Raw genomic sequence first — 16,093 nt, 5'->3', positions numbered from 1 at the left:
GTGCAATAGCATGATCTCGGCTCACTGCAACTTCTGCCTCCCAGGTTCAAATGATTCTCCTGCCTCAGCCTCCCGGTAGCTGGGATTACAGCTGTGCACCACCATGCTCAGCTAATTTTATATTTTTAGTAGAGATGGGGTTTCACCATCTTGGCCGGGCTGGTCTTGAAATACCTCAGATGATCCATCCGCCTCAGCCTCCCAAAGTGCTGGGATTACAGGTGTGAGCCACCACACCCGGCCTTCACACAGCTTTTTGTGGAGAAAGGAAGATGCATTTAAACATACTGGGGATAGCCTAGCCAACATGGCAAAACCCCGTCCCTACTGAAAATATAAAAATTGGACAGGCATGGTGACGCACACTTGTGGTCCCAGCTACTTGGGAGGCTGAGTCAGGAGAATCGCTTGAACCCAGGAGACAGAGGTTGCAGTAATCCTAGATTGCACCACTGCTCTCCAGCCTGGGCAACAGAACACGACCCTGTCTTGAAAGCAAACAAATAAACATACTGGGGATGGGAGAGGGGCTGTAATTCCTTGCTTGATTCTCTGTGCGACCCACAGAGGAAAGTATCAGAAATGGAGAATTAAAGAAAAGTCCAGATTGTCTCTATGGCACTGCCCCTGGATGGAAGACTGCCCTTGCAAATAAACAGGAACCATTCCCGCCACTCCTCCATCTAGTTCATTGCCCTTCAGGAACAAATCACCTCTCTGTTACCACAATCTTGGCCGAGAAATAATAATGCTGTGATCAGAGGGGGAGTCAAGTGCAGGCACAGCACTTTCTCTGTAGTGGGGTTTGCATGAGGCTGCAGATAAGCCAATCCCGGGAGGGATGAAATCTGCTCTCGTGGCCCCTGGCTGCCGGCTTTCAGCTGGTTTTAACCATTTGGATCATTTTTATGCCTTCTGAGAAAACTCCATCTTCCCAGCACCTAAATATGTCACCACATTTCATGAAAATTGACTCAAGATGTAATTTTAGCCTAGAAAATCAAGCACTGTTTGCATCAAGGCGGGCCAGGGCCTGCTGCATGTCCTGGGGAAGGCAGGATGGCCAGGTGGGAAGAGTCCCAGAAATGCTCTCACTGGGAAGAGGGACACGAGAGGGAACCCCTCTAGGTTCCCCATTTGAAAAGTGGGTATGGAGATCCCTACCCCTCTCTCACCAGGCTGCTGTCTTGGCTGAGGGCCTGTTGGAAAAAGAAATGGGAATCACAGAATCTTAGGGTGTCCGGCAGATCACCCCATACCACTGCAGTCATGTGGCCCCAGCCACCACACCCACATGTCCCTGCCAAAGCGCTCAGTCTCTTTTTTGAGCAAAATTATCCTGTTTAACTTTTCACCAGCAGCTGAGATTGATGGTTCATCTCTAAATATTCTGAACCATCTTCCTCCGGGCAACTTGACGTGTGTCTTCACATAACCTTGATGCTGCGAGCATGTGTTGGGCACCGTCTCAGTCTGTTCAGGCTGCTATAACAAAAATACCATAAACTGGGTAGCTTATGACCAACAGAAATTTATTTGCACAGTTCTGGAGGCCAGGAAGTCCAATATCAAGGCACCAGCAAATTCAATGTCTGGTGAGGGCTGGTTCCATCTTGCTGTGTCCTCACATGGTGGGAGGGATGAACACACTCTAATCCCATTCATGAGGGCTCTGCCCTCCTGACCTAATCACCTCCCCAAAGTCTCACCTCTGAATACCATCACAGTGAGGTAAGAATTTCAACATAAATTTCGGAGGGACACAAACATTCAGACTACAGCAGCACCTACTATGTGCCGGGGGATGAATGCTGGGGGTGCAAAGGGGGACCAGACACTGCCTACAACCGGAGGAGCTCACTTTCAACCCAGGGAGATGATACCAACAACAGTAATGATAATGGCAAACACACGACAGTAACGTGCCAGACACTGTTCTGTTCTTTTTGAGATGGCATCTTGCTATGTTGCCCAGGCTGGAGTACAATGGCACAATCACTGCACACTGCAACCTCCACCTCCTGGGTTCAAGCGATTCTCCTGCCTCAGCCTCCTGAGTAGCTGGGATTACAGGCGTGCGCCACCACGCCTGACTAATTTTGTATTTTTAGTAGAGATGGGGTTGGTTTCAGGCTGGTCTTGAACTCCTGACCTCCAGTGATTCACCTGCCTAGGCCTCCCAAAGTGTTGGAATTGCAGGCATGAGCCACTGTGCCCGACCATAGACACTGTTCTAAGTACTTTACCTGCATTAACTCAATGAATCCTCACAACAGTCCTATGAAGGAGGTATTATTATTATTGGCCCTATTTGACAGAGGAGGAAACTGAGGCTTTTTATATCACCATTTCCTGTCCCTTTACCAACCTGAGCACTCGTCCTGGACAGCATGTGTCCCCGCCATCCCCTTCTGCAGCCCAGAGCATCATGAGCTGGCTCCTTCCACACAGGGGCTCGCCCTAGATCATCACTGTCCTCCCTGCTGGCCTCTGCATGTTATGTGTCTGCTTCTGAGGATTGCACATCTAGCGACACTACCCGGTATCCCGCTGATCTTTTGGCAGGTGTTTTTGACTTAATTCATATTGAGTTTGGGGACTTCTGTATCTTTCTCCATGAGTTGCTGTCCAAATAGCATTGCCAAGTTCCCTACCTCAGACTTGGTGATGAGTTTTTGAACCTAAATCTGTGATTTCACATTTATTGCCATCATGTGTCGTTTGTTGGATTCAGTCCGTTGTTACAGTTTATGGAGACCAAGGTGAATTACGATTGTGCATTCAGCATCTTGGTCATGCCTCTTGGTCCTGGGTCAGCTGTAGTCCTCACCCACACAGATGACAAGGAATTGAATGGGATGGAGTGCTGGGTTCCTCCACGAGAGACCTTTTCCCAGATTGGCCTCAGTTTTTTAATTGATCTTTGGGGTAGGTCGTTCAGTTACCTATGTGCTGTATTTTCCCATTTGGTGCCTAAAGACATCATGAATAACAGTCAAATGTATTTGTCAGATAAGGCCTGAACTTGATGTCCAAAACCCTGGGTTTTCATACCAGCTCTGACATTTACTAACTGTGTGACCTAGGTGAGTTATTTATCTTCTCAAGTCTCAGCTTACTAATCTATAAAATGAGGCTGAGAGACCTTCGTGGATAGACTAAGGTAATGCTTGTGAAAATGCCTGGAAATACTAACTGCAATCTACCGTCGACCTGGGCTCTCCATAACAGTGGGAAAGGCCACCCTTGGAGGTCCTGTGAACTAAGCCAACCCTGGTGGCACTGGAGCAGCGGCCTGCGTGGTGCCATGCATCATTCTGAGGAGCAGGGTGTTCTAGGTGGAGGGAACAGCAAGTGCAAAGGCCCTGAGGCGGGAGCAAGCTTACAGCATTTCAAGGACAAAAAGAAGGCTGGTGTAGTCTGAGTGGTATGAACAATGAAGACAGTGGGCAATAAAGTCACACAGGTCATCAGTTTCAGATCCTGTAGAGGCCATAGAAAGAGTTCCAATACTGATCTAAGTGTGATGCTAAGCTATTTGAAGGTTTTATTTTGTTTTGTTTGAGATGGAGTCTTGCTCTGTTGCCCAGGCTGGAGGGCAGTGGCTGGATCTCGGCTCACTGAAACCTCTTCCTCCCGGGTTCAAGCGATTCTCATGCCTCAGCCTCCCAAGTAGCTGGGACTATAGGCATGCGCCACCATGCCCGGCTAATTTTTGTATTTTTAGTAGAGGCGGAGTTTCACCATGTTGGGCAGGCTGGTCTTAAACTCCTGACCTCAGGTGGTCCTCCCACCTCAGTATCCCAAAGTGCTGGGATGACAGGTGTGAGCCACCACGCCTGGCCTATTTAAGGGTTTTAAGCAGGGGAGTGATGCAGCCCGGTTTATGTTTGAGAAAGACCACCCTGGCCACTGTGTGCAGAGTGGACTGCAGGGGAAAGGGCAGAAGCAGGAAGATAATTTGCAGTCTTGTGGAGGTTTTGGAATAAGACTGTGGTGGGCAAGGACACTGGGGATCCAGTTTGTTCAATGCCAAGAGTTTAAATCTGAAATGAAATAGCCTTCTGCCTGCCAGGCCTTGAGCCCAATTTAGGCTCCCTGTTGACCTGGCCTTGGTCATTCCACACAGACCATAATCTAAAGATATAAAGGAATGAGTGGACCATCAGCATTGCTAAGGCACAAAGCGGAAGGCAGGCCTCTCTAAGAGGTGGACTCCATGGCAAGCTTGGGGTTGTCTTTCTGGACTCTCCCCTTTTTGAAGAGAAGTCTGCCTCTGCAAAGAGAGGTCCCTCCTGAGCCTTAGGTCACTTGGAAAGCCTTTAGTGGCCTTTGCTTTTGTCATGCAGCTGAATTTTCAGGGCTCTGACTCCCCGTGATCAGGGTTAGGCAGTCCAGGGCCAAAGCTTTACTTTAGGGACTTAGATGGGTCTATGGGCACCAACTCACAGTCTTAGGGTTAGGGCTTTAAAACCTGCTTTGGCACAGTGAGGTGTTGTCTGGGATGTCCCTTCGAATCCTGACTTTGCCATTTTCTCCTTAACCTCTCTCTGAGCCTTAGTTTTTTTCATCAGTAAAATGGGATCCCAATGCCTGCTTAGTGGACTGTGGTAGGGACCACATGGCAGAATCACTTAGCAGTGTCTGCCTGTGATCAGGACTTGTAAACATTCTTTTTATTATTATACAGTACCATCAGACAAGCTGTAAAGAGGCTATATCCCCTTTCCTGCCCCTCCTTAAATAAGAGGGTGACTGACATGCCTTCTACCCTGTACAGTCTCCTCATCAGCAGCACCCCATTGTCTCCCTTGGCCCTCACCACACCCAGATGAGGAAGCAGAGCTCAGAGGGATCCTGGCTTCGCTCAGCAACTCAGCTAGAAAGTGGCAGAGCCGGGATGTGAATGTGGTTTTCCAAGTCGGGGTCCCTGGTTTTCTCCTCTGCCCAGGCCACTGACTTTCAAAGTAGGCTTCTCTTGTTTGTTTGTTTGTTTGTTTTTGAGACGGAGTCTCACTCTGTCGCCCAGGCTGGAGTGCAGTGACACAATCTCGGCTCACTGCAACCTCCACCTCCTGGGTCCAAGCAATTCTCCTGCCTCAGCCTCCCGAGTCGCTGGGATTACAGGCACACACCACTACCCCTCAGCTAATTTTTGTATTTTTAGTAGAGACGGAGTTTCACCATGTTGGCCAGGCTGGTCTCGAACTGCTGAGCTCAGGAGATCCGCCTGCCTTGGCCTCCCAAAGTGCTGGGATTACAGGCATGAGCCACTGCACCCAGCCCAAAGTGTGCTTTTCTAGCCCCAGGATTTGAGGGTGACAGCTCCAGGACCAACCGTGAATGTGTGTGTAGCCCCTGCCTCCCTTTCCTTCTTCAAGCAGAGGTGTTCATTATTTCTGTGTAGTACATTAGACACGAGCCTGAGATTTCATTTGAAGAAAGGAGTTGGCTTTTCTAGTAAACCCTGAGTTCTAGGCCAGGTCCCCTGGTGGCTGATAGGTCTATTTGCTTTTCAGTGTTAGTGTCCAGGTGCACTTTATAGTTGTGGCTGAGCTGTTGAAACTGTGCACTCCAAAGTCAAGTTTAAACATGGGCCTGCCACCTGCCCAGCTGGGGGATCTCGGCTGAGCGCTTAGGCTCACAAGCCTGCTGTGAGGAGAAAATAAGCTAATTCGTGTAAAGTGCCTGGCCTGCAGAAAAAGCTCAATAATAGCTCTTCTTATAAGAAGCCCTAAGTGAGAAACTAATGCTTTATCTGGAGGAAGGAACCATTGACAGTATCATTTCAGACATCGTGATGCCATTGGGCAGGAGTTATCAATGTTTTGGGGTGAGCTGGGGGACAAGTCCCAGGGCCCCCTCGATGATGCTTGGCTTCCTTTAGGGTGGGGACTGCTCAGGGCCCCCCACCCTCTACAGTCAGACCTTGGGCTGGAAGGCTGGGGGTGGGGACAGGGCAGTGGAGAGTATTCTGTTGGTAGCTTGGCAGCCAGGCTCATCGTAAAGGGTCATTCCCCAGGAGCTGGGATGATTGAACAGATTATCTGGAACAATGGCTAATTAGGAACTCAGCTTTTTGGCAGGAAGTCTTTCATTCTAAGCTTGGTAAAGTTTCACACCCTACCCTGGTCTCTGGGCGAGATACGGAGGCTTCTCTGTCCAGGCCTGAGAACCGGGAGCCTGGGCTCCCCTAACTCAGGGCCCCTGTCTCCACCTCTGCCCTGCCTTACCTGGAAGCCATAACAAAACAGGCAGCCATTTGGGAGGTCACCGAGCCAAATAAACGAAAGGTGCCAAGGTCATGGCTCACTCCCTGTGATTTTAGGCAAGCCCCATCTCTCTCTGGACCTGGTTTTCCTCACTGCAACAAGGAGGGGCGGCCACAGAATTCTGGACTCCTTCAGTGACAGAACCAGAGAGAACTTTCCAGACCCAAGATGGTGGCCCGCCTGGCATGGCCAGATCCTCCCTGCTCCTCCAAATCCCCAGGCCCTCCTTTCCTGTCCACAGATCTCAAGCCACTCTTCCCAGCCCCTGGGCGCCCCCACCTGGCTCCTGTTCCCAGGGCTAGCGTGGAAAGCACATTCCCTTTTTCCGTTTCTATTTGAGTCAGGTAGCTTTCTGGCCTCTAATTTTTTTTTTTTTTTTTTTTTTTTTTTTTTGAGACGGAGTCTCGCTCTGTCGCCCGGCCTGGAGTGCAGTGGCCGGATCTCAGCTCACTGCAAGCTCCGCCTCCGGGTTTACCGCCATTCTCCTGCCTCAACCTCCCGAGTAGCTGGGACTACAGGCGCCCGCCACCTCGCCCGGCTATTTTTTTCTATTTTTTAGTAGAGACGGGGTTTCACAGTGTTAGCCAGGATGGTCTCGATCTCCTGACCTCGTGATCCGCCCGTCTCGGCCTCCCAAAGTGCTGGGATTACAGGCTTGAGCCACCGCGCCCGGCCGACTCTGGCCTCTAATTTTAATCCTGGTGAACATGATTCATGAGGGGCCAGGGCTGGGCTCTGCAGCGAGGCTTTTATAATCCCCAATTAAGGAGCCATCAATAATATATGAAAAGTGTAGGGGGAGTTATGGCTGGGGAAGGGTGAGAAGCTTGTGAGGTGGAGAGCAGTCTGTCAGCTACAGCCTCCTATCCCACTGGCACAGCCCCTGGGGGCTTTGCAGCTGGTGCATGGCTCTGAAGCTCCATCCAGCTGTAATTTGTAAAAAGGCAAGAGCTGCCTAAATCCAGGGCTGTGAAGATTGTTCAGGCTTGCAGTGAGCCACCCATGCATGCCTGAGGTAGGGGCTGTGGTGAGCACAAGGGATGCTCTGCCTTTCTCACTCCTGCGAGTCCTGGCCCTTCCTCACCCACCATGGGTTGCCTCTGGGAGGGCTTCTCTGGTCTCCAAGAGCTCTTTTCCTTCATCAGTAAAGTGTGGATGATAATAATTTCATCTCCACGGGGTCATTGGAGGGATTACATGAGATCATGGATGTGTGGAAGTGTTTTGAAGTTGAGAAGTCAGGATACCAAGCAGAAGGAGGAGGAGGAGGAGGATCGGGAGGAAGAAAGAAACCTGAGCAGGGGTGTCCACAGACTTCTGGGTGACCCAGGGCTCCACTCAGCGCTGGAAGCCCCACCGGCTGGGTTACTGTCAGCATCCGTTTTCTAATGAGCTGTGTGACCTGGTCAGAACAGCCCCCCTGCCCACCTTCTCTGCCTTTGTTTTCTTATGTGTTAATTGAGAGGATTTGGTTCCTTCCAGCTCTAAAATCAGGTCCTAGGTCAATTTAGGTTTTTTTGGTGGTTGTTTTGGTTGTTTTTTCTTGTTGTTGTTTGTTTGTTTGTTTTTGAGAGAGGGTCTTGCTCTGTCGCCCAGGCTGGAGTGCAGTGGCGTGATCACGGCTCACTGCAGCCTCAAGTCTCCTGGGCTCAATTGACCCTTCTGCCTCAGCCTCCCAAGTAGCTGGGACTACAGATGTGTGCTTCCATGCCTGGCTAATTTTCTTATTTTTTGTAGAGATGGGGTCTCACTATGTTGCCCAGGTTGATCTCAAACTCCTAGGTTCAAGCGATCCTCCTGCCTCCCAAAGTGCTAGCCCAACTTGTAAATATTTTTAAAAGGAAATCACAGGAGAGTTGAGGACTATCTCTCTCCTTCTCTCTGTCAATCTCTCTCTCTCTCTCTCTCTCTCCTCTCTCTCTCTCTCTCTCTCTCTCCCCCACCTCCTGTCTCTCTCTCTGTGTGTGGGGGCTTCAGGGAAAGGGATAGAGGTTGGGCAGGGTGTTAGGTCAGGGACACTCACGTTATCACCTGATCTGTGGGTCCACCCAGACCCACAGGAAGTGTTAACAAGGGAGCCGGCACAGTAATCCCAGAAGTTCAGAGACTGCGTTAGGGAGTAGAGAAACTATAGGGATAAAAATTGTCAGACCTAGTCCCAGCCTCCATTCACAGCATAAGCCTCTTACAGGTTAGTTACCACCCAGGCTTGCCATGGCGATGGGAGAAGGCAGTGCTGCTCTCTGAGAGGGAGGTAGAGGGCCTGCCTGGTGGGGTCTGTGGTCCTGGAGGGAAGCAGCCCCTCCCAGAACCATGGAACTGAGGCTGGGCAGGAGTGGGAAGAAATACCCTAACCTCTGTCTCTTCCAGTCTCCCATCTGCCAGTGCCTCCCACTGGCCAAACCCCACTGGAAGCCACAGGTTGAGGAAACAATAGTGATCCTGTTCAAAGGGAAGCAATCTCCTGTAGGATGAAGATTGGAGCTGGGGTGGGCAGCAGGCAGCAGCGCGAGACTCTCCAGCCTCCAAATCAGCCCAGGCCCAACTGCCAGCCCCAAGAGCTCCCTGCGGGCTGGGCGCCTATGTCTTGACAGAGGCTGGACCCTCCTGGCCCCGTAGTTGGATGTGGGGCAGGAAGACCTTGCTTGCCCAACCTGGGTTCTCAACCTCAGCCCTGCTCTGGGCTTCCCTCTGAGGGTGGTCTGGCGACACAGCTGCCTACCTGCCCCATACATCCCAGCTCTTCTGTGTGGTAGAGTCCCAGGGAGTCACCTAATTTAGTCTCCAAAGAAGTTTCAAGTCTGCCCCCACTTTGAGGGTCTCACTGGAACTGATGGTATGTAATTAATGCTGCTTAATTGATATTCATGGAGCTTAGTCATAGAGGTTTTCGGAGCCCTTGGGAGCATCTTTTGGGGCATGTCAGCCTTTTCCACTGAGTTTTGTTGCCAGGAAGAGAGCCTTTCAGAAGGCAAATTCCCTCATTTCTAGGCTTCCTTCTCATTTGTACTTTTTCTTTCCTTCTGCCCAGTAGGAGGCCGTCCCAGCCCCGGGAGTCAGGGAGGTCCCCTGTCACCTCCCCTGTCACTCAGCCTCCTGCCTAGTTTTCATCCCTCAACCTCCCCAGTGCACACTTGCCCGCCTTCCCTAACAATTCTCTAGGGCTCTCTGCATCACATCCTGCATGCAGATCTCTGGGTATCCGTCAGCCTTTGTTCATCAGAATTCCTGTGCTTACCAGTGTTTGGTGGTCTGTGAGCAAAGTGATGATCCCTCACTCCCAGTATCCTCAGAGCCCAAAGTATGGACAGAGGGTGCAGAAAGGCTTGAAAGCATGGACTGTCACGCCCAGGGAGCTGGCAGAATGAACAGGGCTGGCTGCGCTCCGTGTTACAGGTGGTGGGGGTTTAATCCCCCTGCTCCATCCCTAAGCAGGATTTGCTGTACAGCACTTAGATTGCATGCCTTCCTGTGGTTCCCAATGCTCGACTGCTAATATCTCATCTCTCCAAGTCCCTTCTGGCTTGAAAACTCTATAAGTCTATGTAGAATGAAATACAGCCGCCAAAATGATTTTTTTAAATGTCTCTTCAGTTGTGTTCCTGCCATCATTAATGGGGTGTACATTGGGCCTGACAGGACCTGGTGGCTTCTCAGATTTTAAAATCCAAGTTTTAGCATTTTTTCCCCTTTGTTATTCATCCAAGTAATGAAGGCTATAAAACATCTCCAGTAAGTTCCCAGATTGTGGATTTTGCGGTTGTTTGTGATCTGCATGTCTTAACTACCTCTGAGTCTTAGTCATCTTTCACTGTCCAGCCTAGCTCGTGTGCCCCTTTCCTGCTCTAGGAGATATTGGGAGTGGGCTTGCAGTGTCCTGTTTCCAGGGGAACTCCATTTTCTTCTTAGGCAGAATCAATCTCTAGGGTATTCCCCTCTATTGAAGCTGCAAGTGCCATTTTAAAAGCAGCCTTGTCATCTTCCTTAATGGGTGTTTTCCTTGGAGCCTATGCTGGGGATGGGGTGGGGTGGGGAGGGAAACTGCATAAAGGATGCCTGCTCCTTCTGGGTTGGGGCTTATCTAAAACCCTGCTAGAGGGATGCTTTGAGGTTGTTGAAGGAGGAAGGCAAGTGTATTGAGAGGAAGGAAGTCAGTCCCTTCCTTAAAGGAGGATTTTCTCAAACCTGGGTGTTTACCTGGAATATTTTGCAGGAAAGCCATTAAGAGACATGTTCCTTTTGTCTGAAGGCAGGAGGTATTCATCAAGAATAAGAGCAAGAGAGGAGAAGGCAGGAACTCTTTTGGAACAGGGGTTATGCATTGTAAGATTGTTACTGAATTTAGGGGATGGGAAAGGAACCCAGTCTTATTCAAGTTGATGTCCTCTCCATTGCTTGACACACACTGGGACTTGCATAAATGCTTGTGAAGTAAACCTCATCTTTATTTGATTTTCATAATGCTTGATGACTCCTCACAGTTAGATGCAGTAGAAATATAATGGGCTTTGGAGTTAGATATACTTGAGTTTAGGTCCCAGCGCTGCCTTGCTATGTGATCTTGGGCAAGTTACTTAACCTCTCTGATTTTTAGTTTCCTCGTGTGTAAAATACCTCACAGGATTTTTGTAATAATTGAATGAGATAACTTAATGATCCATTAACCTGGTGAGCATTTAGTAGGGGCTCAGTAAATGTTAGTTTCCTTCCCTCCTCCTGCTATATTCTCATTTGTTAGTGGTTCTCAACTCCATCGGCACATTGTGATCAGATAGATCACATTATGACCCCTTTTTTAAAGGGAACTTTTAAAAAAGCAGTTGTTCAGGCCCCACCCACTGAGATTTGGATTTAATTGGTCTGTGGTGGGGCTTGAGCAAGGATATTTTTAAAAAGCACCTGTTAAAGCATATATTTTTTAAAAAGGTAAAATCATGACTACCACGCAAGTATAAAATTAGCATGACAAATATTTATTATCAAAGCTTGTTAATTAATGAGGAAACTAGTAAGGTGTTGCAACCAGTTCAAATAATTCAAACAACACACACATATAGACGATCAGGAATGCTGAAATGAATTTACACATAGATGCAAAATTGGTCAATGTCCATATGGCACAAAATGTTTAAAACCGCTCCTTGTGCATTGTATGTATTCAATAAACAGCAGCTGTTACGATCTAAACTTGCGACTATGTATTAAATGCTGTGTTAGGTCCTGGGCTGCAAAGATGAGGAGAACTTGGATTCTCCTGCTACTTGAGAAGCTCACAACCTAGAGGGGTAGAAAGAGACTCCGTAGATCATTATCAGGTCGCGCAGTAAGTGCAGCCTTAGAGATGCAGGAGGACAATGGGTGCACACAGGAGGGGTAGGGAGTTGGAGAACAGGATGGCCAGGGAGCTAAGGCTCCAAGCATTAGGAATTGGCACATGTGGGGGGGCCCCTTAGGAGGCTGCCATGGTAGTCAAGGTGACAAGGTGAGAAAGTGATGAGGCCGGACCAAGGCCACAGCAGAGGAAGAGATTTAGCAGATGAGATTGATTGGAACATGAGATTGACTCGCCAAGGGAGTGAGGGGCAACAAGATGCCAAATCGAGTGCTGCATGTTACCTGGAGTGGGAGCTTCCCTCTCCAGTGAGATGGAGTCTTTCTCTGTCGCCCAGGCTGGAGTGCAGTGGTGTCATCTCAGCTCACTGCAACCTCCACCTTACACTGGGTTTAAGTGATTCTCCTGCCTCAGCCTCCCAAATATCTGGGACTATAGGTGTGTGCCATCACGCCCAGCTCATTTTTTGTGTGTGCGTGTTTTTTTTAGTAGAGATGGAGTTTCACCATGTTGGCCAGGGTGGTCTCAAACTCCTGACCTCAAGTGATCCACCCGCCTCAGCCTCCCAAAGTGCTGGGATTGCAGGTGTTAGCCACCATGCCTAGCCCCTTTGGAAGTTTCTAACTTAATTCAGGGTAGAAGGGACACTCAGGGTAAGCCCCAGGTAACCCAGGGCCTCATCTACCACACGTGTGAGGGGCCCATGTGCTGGTGTTTTCCTGGACTGCAGAGCCCCATCAAGGAAGACTGACACTCTGACACTCAGGATTATTAAAAATAATAAACAGCCCATTTAAAATATTTTGCTTTGCACCTGCCTGTCTTACTGGTAAATATTGTAACAAACAGCACCCCTGCCTTCATGTAGCATACAATGTGGTGGGTTTTTCGTTCATTTGCTTTTGTTTTGAGAGACAGGGTCTCTATTGCCCATGCTGGAGTGCAGTGGTGTGATCATAGCTCACTGCAGCCTCACCCTCCTGGGCTCAACCATCCCCTCACCTTAGCCTCCTGAGTAGCTGGGACCCCAAGTTCATGCTACTATGCCTAGCTAATGTTTTTCGTTTTTTAATTATTATAAAATTTTCCATCGTAACCTTTTTTTTTTTTCTTTTTTTGAGATGGAGTCTCGCTCTGCTGCCAGGCTGGGGTGCAGTGACATGATCTCAGCTTACTGCAGCCTCCACCTCCTGGGTTCAAGCAATTCTCCTGCTTCAGCCTCCCAAGCAGCTGGGTCTACAGGCGTGCGCCAACACACCCAGCTAGTTTTTGTATTTTTAGTAGAGATGGGGTTGCACCATATTGGCCAGGACGGTCTTGATCTCTTGACCTCATGATCCGCCCGCCTCAGCCTCCCAAAACCTGGGATTACAGGCGTGATCCACCGGGCCCAGCCACATCATAACCATTTTTTTTTTTTTTTTTTTGAGACGGAGTCTCCCTCTGTCGCCCAGGCTGGAGTGCAGTGGCCAGATCTCAGCTCACTGCAAGCTCCGCCTCCCGGGTTCACTCCATTCTCCTGCCTCAGCCTCCCGAGTAGCTGGGACTACAGGCGCCCGCCACCTCGCCCAGCTAGTTTTTTTTCTTTTTTGTATTTTTTTAGTAGAGACGGGGTTTCACCGTGTTAGCCAGGATGGTCTCGATCTCCTGACCTCGTGATCCGCCTGTCTCGGCCTCCCAAAGTGCTGGGATTACAGGCTTGAGCCACTGCGCATACCATTTTTAAGTGTACAGTTCAGTAGAGTTACAAATGTATTTGCATTGTTGTGAAATAGGTCTCTAGAACATTTTCATCTTGCAAAACTGAAACCCTTATCCCATTAAACAACTCCCCCTACACCCCTCCACCCTGCCCTTGGTCACTGCCATTCTACTTTCTATGTCAATGAATTTGGCTACTTTAGATACCTCCTGTAAGTGGACACATACATTATTTGTCCTACTGTGACTGGCTTATTTCACTAGCACAATCTCCGCAAGGTGCACCATGTTGTAGCACATGACAGGATTGCCTTCCTTTTTTAAGGCTGAATGATAGTCTATTGTAAATGCAGTGGTTTTGAATATCACCTCTTAGCCCCTCACCCCTTTTTTGAAACAAAAATTTTGCTCAAAATGTCTACTGTATTGAGCAGATACAAAAGAGAGCTGCTTTGATGGGATGGTTGGCCTGGACTCATGCCCACTCTGCCCTCCTCTATGGCTTGTGGAGCCTGCAGGAGACTTGGATCCCAGTGGACCGCCACCTAGCCCAGTGGTTCTCAAAGAGAAGTCCCCAGACCCACGGTATCAGCATCACCTGAGGACTTCTAAAATGCAGATTCCAAGGCTCCACTCTAGACCTACTGAGTCAGAGTTTCTGGAGTGAGGCCCTCCACAATCTGTATTTTACCAAGTTCTCTAGGTGATTCTGATGCCCAAAGATGGGGTGTGATTTGACCTAAAGTCATTTGCAAAACTGATTGGGATTCAATTATTGACTGCCTATTATGTACAAAATTTTAGAATATCAGCTGCAAGGGCAACCAAGACAATTCAGTCTCTGAATTAGTTAGCTATTGCTGAGTAATAAATCACCCCAGAATTTAGTGGTTTAAACAACAGGCAGTAATCTGAGTGTAGCTTTAATGGGTCCTCTGGCTCAGGGTCTCTCTCACAAGGTCACAGTGAAGGTGTTGGCCAAGGCCTCAGTCATCTCAAGGTTCAACTGGGCAAGATTTGCTTGCAAGCTCACCCACTGGTTGTCGGCAGGATTTCAATTCTTATGGATGGGCAGATTGACAGCCGCTGTTCCTCACTGGTGTTAGCCTGGGGCCTCCTCCTTTCCTTGCCGCCCTCTTCATAAGTCAGCTCACAACATGGCAGCTGGTTTTATTAAGTGGGCAAGCAAGACAGAGCAAGAGAGAGTGCCCATACGGAAGTCATCGTTGTTTATAACATAACCTTGGAGGTGACATTCTATGATGTGTGCGATACTCTGTTCAGTACAAGTGTGTCACTAGGTCCAGCTCACATTCGACAGGAGGTGATTATGCAAGGCATGAATACCAAAAGGTGGGGATCTTTTAGGAGGTGGTCTCCTACGGTCCCTGCCTCTGCCCTTGTGTTTGCAACTGGGGAATCAAATAAGTACACACCTAATTGTGGAATCAATTCTCAGAATGGTGGTCATGGAGTGGGCACAAGTTCGGGGAGGCTCAGAGAAATAAAATTCTCTGGTTGGAGGAATCAGGAAAGCTTCCTGGAGGAGGTGGTATTTACATCAGGCCTTGAGGGAATGAGGATATGTCACTGGCAGAGACAGGGAGGCCAGGTGAAGGGAAGGGCCTGCTCAGGTATGAAGACCATCAGCTTGCATGGAGATGGGGAGAAGCCATGTGGGTTGGAGCCATACTGTACGTGCCTTCCACTGTCAGATGGAAGAACTCATGCTTTGATTGGGAGGGGATGGATGTCAGGAGCCTGGAGAGACAGGGCTTTCATAACTGCCAGAACCAGGACTAAGGGGCTCTGAGCCCAGTGCTCTCCCCGGCCCTACCAGCCCGGTCCTGAGGTTTACCCTCCAACTTCTCTTGCAGTTTGGGCGCACCGAAGTCATCGACAACACACTCAATCCCGACTTCGTGCGCAAGTTCATTGTGGATTACTTCTTCGAGGAGAAACAGAACCTCCGTTTTGATTTGTAAGTGGAAGATGGTTGGGGGAGGTGGTAGGAGCTGAGATATTAGCGGGAGCCCAGGTTGGCCTGGGATAGAAGTGGCAATTAGCTGAAGTCGGCCTGCACCCTCACCAGGAGAGACAAATTTAACAGTTTGTCTCAGTTAAGTTGGGGATGGCATCAGGCAAGCTTCTTGGTGCCGGGGAATGTCCGCTGAGGAAAGATCCTGAAGGCTACTCTTGGCTGTGCCTCTGGGAGCCCTTTTCTCCCCTAGTAACCAGGAGGGAGCCACTGGCTGCTTCCTCTGCCTAAGCGTGTTCTGGGAGAGGGTCCCTGCAGCCTCCCCTCCCGCAGAGGTGGCCTGGCTGGTGGGGCTCAGGCATCTAGCATCCATTGGAAGATGAGAGTGCCTTTCTCCTGACATGAAAGATCAGGGTGGGATTTCAGGCTTGGTAAACAGGCCGGGGAGTTTGTGATGTTGTTTTTATGGGGTATGGGATGGTTTGAAAAGTCTTTGCCCCACAGAAGAGTGGTCAGAGTGGGAAAGAAGGGGGTTTGGCACCTTAGGGAGCAAAGGAAAGAATGCAGTGGAAGGAAATAACTTTGGAGGGAATGATGGGAGGTATTGAGGCTGAGGAGAGTCAGCACAGCCCATTGTAAAGAAGTCACCTGGTGACATTTTGAAGAGGGCTGATAAGAGAATGACCATCTCTCAGCAGGAGTCATCTGGGCCTGGCATGGCTGTTTGGCCACAGAGATGCCAGTGCAGGGGTGGGAGATGCTGGGGGAAGGTGGCAGGTGAGGCTCCAGGTGAGCAGACCCCAGGTGAGG

General features: G+C 49.5%; 1 protein-coding gene across 7 annotated transcripts in view; it reads left to right on the top strand.

Annotated features, from left to right (window-relative positions):
* CPNE5 (copine 5) overlaps window positions 1-16,093 on the top strand; it is a 97,584-nt gene that overhangs the window by 22,706 nt on the left and 58,785 nt on the right. For all 7 annotated transcript variants that reach the window (XR_004438694.1, XM_033216995.1, XM_033216994.1 and 4 more), the window contains exon 4: window positions 15,183-15,286. Coding sequence is in view for 6 of the 7 variants with exons in the window: in XM_033216995.1 (XP_033072886.1) it covers window positions 15,183-15,286 (104 nt within the window). In the remaining variant the exon portion in view is untranslated. The remainder of the gene's footprint in view (window positions 1-15,182; window positions 15,287-16,093) is intronic.

This window comes from Trachypithecus francoisi, unplaced genomic scaffold (genome assembly GCF_009764315.1).
Source record: "Trachypithecus francoisi isolate TF-2019V2 unplaced genomic scaffold, Tfra_2.0 Lachesis_group10, whole genome shotgun sequence".
NCBI lineage: Eukaryota > Metazoa > Chordata > Mammalia > Primates > Cercopithecidae > Trachypithecus > Trachypithecus francoisi.
This window is presented reverse-complemented; position numbering and strand designations above follow the sequence as displayed.